The sequence below is a fragment of the Syzygium oleosum genome, unplaced genomic scaffold (genome assembly GCF_021117445.2).
Source record: "Syzygium oleosum isolate NSW1041296 unplaced genomic scaffold, Sole_v2.1 Sole_v2.09, whole genome shotgun sequence".
NCBI lineage: Eukaryota > Viridiplantae > Streptophyta > Magnoliopsida > Myrtales > Myrtaceae > Syzygium > Syzygium oleosum.
This window is the reverse complement of record NW_026607493.1, coordinates 3,611,666-3,618,310: the sequence shown is the minus strand read 5'-3', so window position 1 is coordinate 3,618,310 and position 6,645 is coordinate 3,611,666. Positions and strand designations below refer to the sequence as shown.

General features: G+C 43.5%; 1 protein-coding gene across 1 annotated transcript; it reads right to left on the bottom strand.

The window, feature by feature from the left end:
• Positions 1 to 4,690: 4,690 nt before the first annotated feature.
• LOC115673378 (leucine-rich repeat extensin-like protein 3) lies at positions 4,691 to 5,752 on the bottom strand. Its single transcript, XM_030595528.2, has one exon. It carries the CDS (start codon positions 5,694 to 5,696, stop codon positions 5,151 to 5,153), a length of 546 nt encoding a protein of 181 aa, XP_030451388.2. The 5' UTR covers positions 5,697 to 5,752; the 3' UTR covers positions 4,691 to 5,150.
• Between the last annotated feature and the right edge of the window lie 893 nt (positions 5,753 to 6,645).

Below are 6,645 nucleotides of genomic sequence, written 5' to 3'. Positions count from 1 at the left end.
GCACAATGATCGGCACATGGCCGGGCACGTAGCCGGTCCATGGCCGGGCACGTAGCCGGTCCATGGCCTAGATGACGGGCACAATGGCCGGTCATGTCCGGGCACAAGTCGGCGCGGCTGGCACATAGCCTAGTCCGCGACCAAGAGCACATGGCTCATCCATGGCCTACCTGACTTGGCGCAATGATTCGTGGCCAATTCGCGATCGGTCCACATTCGAGTATCACTGATCCATGATCGACCCTCGGTTGTCATGTGGCCTTGTGGAATTCAGTACCTCGGAATTAACTCATGGTCATCCGTGGCTGATACATGGCCGTGTGGTATCACCCGTGACCAACACATGCCGACACCGGACCGATCCATAGTTATCCCGGACTGTTCCACTAACGGCCCTTATGGTCGAAGGGTCACTCCACGGTCATATTACTCTAATCATCTTGCGAAGTCAGAGAGTCATTCCACTGTCAATCCCTAGATCAATTCATGGACAATCTTTCGATCGAACCATGATCAACCCTCAGTACACTCGTTCCGATCATATTGTCAGTTCCATTACCGACCCTTGGCTCGGACTACTTGCTCATCCATTTATCACTAGCCCTTGGCTCCTAGGGCCAAAATCGGGGATGTCATAGAGAGTATACCTCACTTCCTACGCAATCAAAGATCTAGGGTCGAGAACTTAATTACACTAGTTATCTAACTAGTACGTTTTTGGTACCTAAACTCGATCATTTATTCACTAAAGAGTTTAGGTATTTTTTTTAATCAATAATGAGTCATAATATTCTTGTCCGCTAAATGTCCATGCAGTTTTTTTGGGTTTATTATGCTCCTATGATTTAGCCTAGCCGTTGTAAAAAAGAAAATAATAATCAATGTATTGAAAGTGCGCAATCAATTAAAATTGAAATTGAAATGCACAAACAACGGCTAGGCTAAATCCCTAAGAGTTTATTTAATTTTGAGTTCAATTTTTGTCCAAGGGTTTTAACATTTTTTTATGCTAAAACCTAAAATGTTTATTAATCCCCAAACTATGTGAATTCTAATCAAGGAGGATCTAAACTAATTCTAAACTAGAATTTAACACTAAAATCTAGTAAAACTAATAAAAATTCTATTTTAAAGATTTTTCTTAATTTTTATTTTCTAAAATTTTCATTTTTTAAAAATATAATTTTATTTTTATTCTAAAAAAATGGGGACTCGGATTGGGTTAGGGAACCCGGTCCGAATGTCGGTCTTGTCCGCACTCTATAAGGCCGGGCTGGCTCTATTATTCGGATTAGCCCACGGCCCCGATCGAATACGGGTTTGATATGATGGGCTTGAGCTCAAGCCCAATTCTTCCCTATTCATTCAAAGCCCAGCCTCATTACTATCCAGCCCACTTGGTTTGATCTTATTTATTTGATTAGATTAGTTTGGGGTAAATTTATCATAGCGCTTTCCTTCGCTAGTGTTCTTTGGCTCAAAGACGCAGGTAAGAGTGAGAAAAGGGGAAGAGCTTATCTGGGCCTTTTTTCCTTTTTTTTTATCCTTGGACTTTTTTTTTTGGTCGATTATCCTTGGACTTATGTGAACCCAAATTTCATGGATTAGTTTCTAGGCTATATTAATGAGCTAACGGATAGCGGGCCGAAAGCTCACGGGCCGAAAGCTCACGGGCCAATGGGAAAATGAGTATTGGTGCGACTTACGAATTGGGTTGTGTGTATGGACTACCAGGCTTTATTTTCTCTTATTTATTATTGTACTTTTTTGTTTTGCTATTTTTCTATTTTTAATATATTTACAAAACTGGACGTTTGGATGGTTGACAAAAATTTAGGTGCCAACACCGGTTGATGGGGTCCTCGAGGCCCTGTTTACCCTTGCCAGCCACAAAATCCAGTGAAGGAAAAAAGAAAAAAGAAAGAACAGAAAAAAAAGAAAATTTAAAAAGATTTGCAAAGTTGTTCATGTTAGTATCAGCCGTGCCACATAGGATGGCTAATGCTGATTGGGTATCCACGTAAGCATTTCTTAGCCAAAATCGGTGACTATATTGGCAAATAATTAAAATGTTTAAGACAAAATTGACAAAGTGAAAAAGTTTAGGATTGAATTAGCCTCCGTGCAATAGATTTAAGACTCTTTGTACAATTATCCTTTTTTTGTGCAGTTCTCGATGTCTCTCATTTTACCAATACAACATGTTTATGACCAACTCATGCTATTGATTTACAATGTAGTATATGGGCTTTTATTGAGTGCTTTGATTATGTGTCACTAAAACTAGTTCGGTTTATGAGGCGAGGTGTGCCAAACTCATCTTGATTATCGCTATGAAAATAAATGTTCATTACTCAATCAAAACTTGTTGTGATAATCAAGATAATTTTACCAGTTGAAGTAGACAATTGAGGGAAACTTAGCATATTTTTTCAGTTAACTACCGCTATAAGAGAGTGGTGCGAGAAGAGATCCAAAAAGGACTGAGAAGAATTTTGCAATTCCTTTGGGTGACCAAACTAAAGATTTCGCTGCCAAGGGCTGTGCTGACTGGCCTTTGGCGCTTCGCTTCGCTTTGTTTGTAGATGGCAGAAATAGCTTAATAATAGAGCATAGCCTTTGTGACTAGAGCTTGGGGTTCGAAGAAGAAAATGGTACTTCGCTTCGTCAGTTTTTCGAGAACAAAACATTTGTTCGCGACAATACACATAAAAGTAGCGGTTTAGTACGTGCATAAACTAGCTTTGCTAATTGAAAATCAAATTATACATATATAGTTGATATTGGGTTGATCATCAATAGTTAATGTTAGAGGTGATCATAAGATTGGCCTAGTCGGGCTTGCCGGATTAAGCCTAACTTATTGCACAGGTTTGTCCTTTAACAAAATTTATGATATAGATTGGGTGAACTTGGGTTGAGCCTAGCAAGTTGGGGTCGGGCTTTATAACCAAATGTCCTTTCTCAAGCATGTTCCAAACGGTCTTCTAGCCTATACTACCCAAACATGCCTACGATCAACTAAGTTCATAATCAACTCTAGTCAATATACGAACACAAATTTCAATTACTAATAACGTTGCTCATCCATTTCAAATGTTTTTAAAGTTAATGTAGTTCCATTGACTAAAAAATGCCAAATACGAGAGATTGGTAACGAAATACTAATATTTGAACACGACTCAAGTATAATTTGTTGCCTATCACTTTCGTGCAGTTCAATCAACGAACGCACAAAACAATAAAAATCCTTCATGGATTAAATTTTATTTATCATTAGTGCACGTATTATTTCTTTTTTGTATAGACTCAATTCATGTCGATCATGAATCGAGCGATACGAATCATGTTGATATTTTACTTCAATCGATTTTTCCGAAATTAGGCGAATCGAATGCATGCCGCACATGTGCAACGGAAAGTGCCAAAAAGTCCTAAACCTTTTGCATTAGTCCAATTTAGTCCTAAACCTTTTTGGTGCCAATTCAGTCCTAAACCTTTTGCATTGGTGCCAATTTAGTCCTAAACCTTTTTGGTGTCAATTAGTCCTAAACCTTTTAAATTGGTGCCAATTCAGTCTAAACCTTTTGTTTTGTGCCAATTTAGTCCTTCCGGTCAATTTTGACCGGAATTTGCGCGTGGACGCGCTGGCTGGCGATCGGTCATCGCGCGACGTGGCGCCGACATGGACAAATTTAATAATATTTTAATATTTTTTGAATTTTTATTTTTTCCTTTTTTTCTTTTTTTGGCTTTCTCCTTCCTCCGGCCGGCGAGCCTCGACCTCGCCTCCCACCGGGAGGGCGGCCTCGCGGGCGAGGCGAACCTCGCCATGGTCGGGCGAGGCCCGACCTCGCCGGATCTCGCGAGGTCGAGCCTCGCCCACCGCCGGCGAGGCCGGGCCTCGCCCGACCATGGCGAGGCTCGAGCACTCGCCGGGAGGCGCCGGCGAGCGCGAGCCTCGCCATGGTCGGGCGAGGCCCGACCTCGCTCGGATCTCGGCGAGGCCTGGGCCTCGCCGGCGGCCGGGCGAGGTCGGGCGAAGTGGCGAGGCCCGACCTCGCGGACTCGGCGCGAGGTCGAGCCTCGCCAGCTGGGGCGAGGCCCGACCTCGCGTATCCGGCGAGGCCTGGGCCTCGCCCGACCATGGCGAGGCTCGCCTCGCCGCGGCCTCCGGCGAGGCTCGCCCTCGCCCGGCGAGGTCGCCTCTCAAAGGGCCGGCGAGGTCGAGCTCGCTCGCCTCGGCCTCGATGGTCGCGGACCGGCGACCGGCCAGGGAAGGAGAAAGCCAACAAAAAAGTGGAAAAAAAAAAAAAAAAGGAAAAAATAAAATTCAAAAAATATTAAAAATATTATTTAATTTGTCCACGCCAGCGCCACGTTGACGCCGGCGGACGGTCGCGGCCGGCAGCCGTCCACGCCGGCAAATTCCGGTCAAAATTGGCCGGAAAGACTACATTGGCACAAAAACAAAAGGTTTAGGACTGAATTGACACCAATTTAAAAGGTTTAGGACTTAATTGGCACCAAAAAAAGGTTTAGGACTAAATTGGCACCAATGCAAAAGGTTTAGGACTGAATTGGCACAAAAAAAGGTTTAGAACTAAATTGGCACTAATGTAAAAGGTTTAGGACTTTTTTCCCCATGTGCAACCATACCTTATTTTGAAAAGAAACTTCAACTTATATGCTCTCATAGTCTCGCCACCTTCAAATATACACAACCGACCGAAAGAGCAAACGGCATGCATGATCCGTTGTGGACTTGAACAACCCTAATCAATACAAACACCCATCCTCCCCATAGTATCATTAGGAATCTTCCTCTTCTCACATCGATCACCAATAAAGAACTCGAGGAAAAACGGCCAATAACTACAGTAAAAAGTAAGAATTCGAGAATAGAATATAATCCACATAAAGGAGAGGATACTTCCCTCAAACGAAAAACAAATTCTCATTCCTGGGCCACATAAAAGGCCTAATGTACCTTCTAAGATGGGGCGTTGTACTCTGATTCGATCACATCCACGACTATGCATGAAGCATTAATTAGTAATGAAACCCTAAAACAGAAAAAACAAAGGTGAGTACATGTTTTGGCTAAGAAACGAGTACAATGAGGGACGACATTATTATCTGGGCAGTAGCTAGAAATGTAGCACGTAGAGAGTCCCACTCAAAACAAGAGAAGTGGCAAAAACAGCGGCATTCATCTGCGAGTGGAGCGAACTGGAGGCCCCATAATCCTCTGGACGGTAGTAGTATGGGAAAGTCGACACTATAGGGTTTGGTGGAGGCGGGGAAACATAGATGCTTTGGGATTCAGGTGTCTCGCACACGCTGCAGGCCGGCGGCATCGGCAGCGGTGGGCACTCGACCTCCGGCGGGGGTGGAGACGGTGGCGGCGGGCACTCGACTTCCGGCGGGGGTGGAGATGGTGGCGGCGGGCACTCGACTTCCGGTGGGGGCGGTGGGGTTGAAGGCACAGGCTTGCACGGATTGTCGCATTCGGCGCTAATTGTGCATGTAACTTGGTCTCTGGAGACTACTGCTGCAACCGTTGGTGGTGTTGTTGACGCTTCAGTTTTGACCGCGACCGTCGTTGCTGTTGACGTAGTTGATGGGATTGCGAAGCCGAAGATTAGGACGGTGAAAAACAAGTATAGCAGGGAAACTTTTGTCGGGTCAATCATTATTGCTGTGGTTCAATGGGAAACAGACCAAAATCCTCCGAAGAAGGAGGAGGAGGAGGAGGAGGAGGAGGGCAGTGAATTTGGAGAGATGTGAGAAACTGAGGATTCTTTAAGGAGGGTGGCGAGGAAGGAATAAATACTAGATGGTAGAGGGCAAAATTGTCCAAAATGTCCTGAATTTATTACACTTTTACTAATTCAATTCTAAATATTTTATTTTACCAATCGAGTCATAAACCTCTTCACTTTTTACAAATTTAGTCCATCCGATCAATTTTAACTGGAAATTGCTGACTTGGATGTCGGTCATCCTACGTGGCATGGCCGGCGATGGTCGACGTTGACATCGATAATTTTTAATAATATTTTAATTTTTTTTTAATGTTTTTAATATTTAATATTTTTATTTTCCTTTGTTTTTTTCTGAGTTTTTTTCTTTGCCGGTGGAGCCGTGAAGGCCCTAGGCATGGCCATTGTAGGACGGCCGGCTGTGTCATGTAGCGCTGGCCGGCGTCTACGTCAAAGATTTCCGGCCAAAATTAGCCGGACAATTCAATTGGCAAAAAATTAAAAGATTTATGGCTCAATTGAAAAAATTAAAATGTTTGGTACTTTTTGGAGCGCAGATTGTAACAACAACATATTTTGTGGTTTATCTTCTAGGGCAATATTATTATTATTATCTGGAAAAAGACAAAATAAAGGAATGGACCTAGAAGGAGAGGGGGGCTTTTTTGGCGTTTTTTTTTCTCTCTACGGCTGGCTAGGCAAAGGAGCTAAAGGGTTCGACCCCAAAAAAAAAAAAACAGGAGAATTGTTTGATGAGGCCAGCTCGACCTCCCCGAGTTGAGACATAACATATGGAAACGCCTTGGCAACATCTATATCGCGAATTAAGCGAACAAAATTGAAACGAAGGCAGTTTTCGCTCATGGAGCTAGTCATGGTT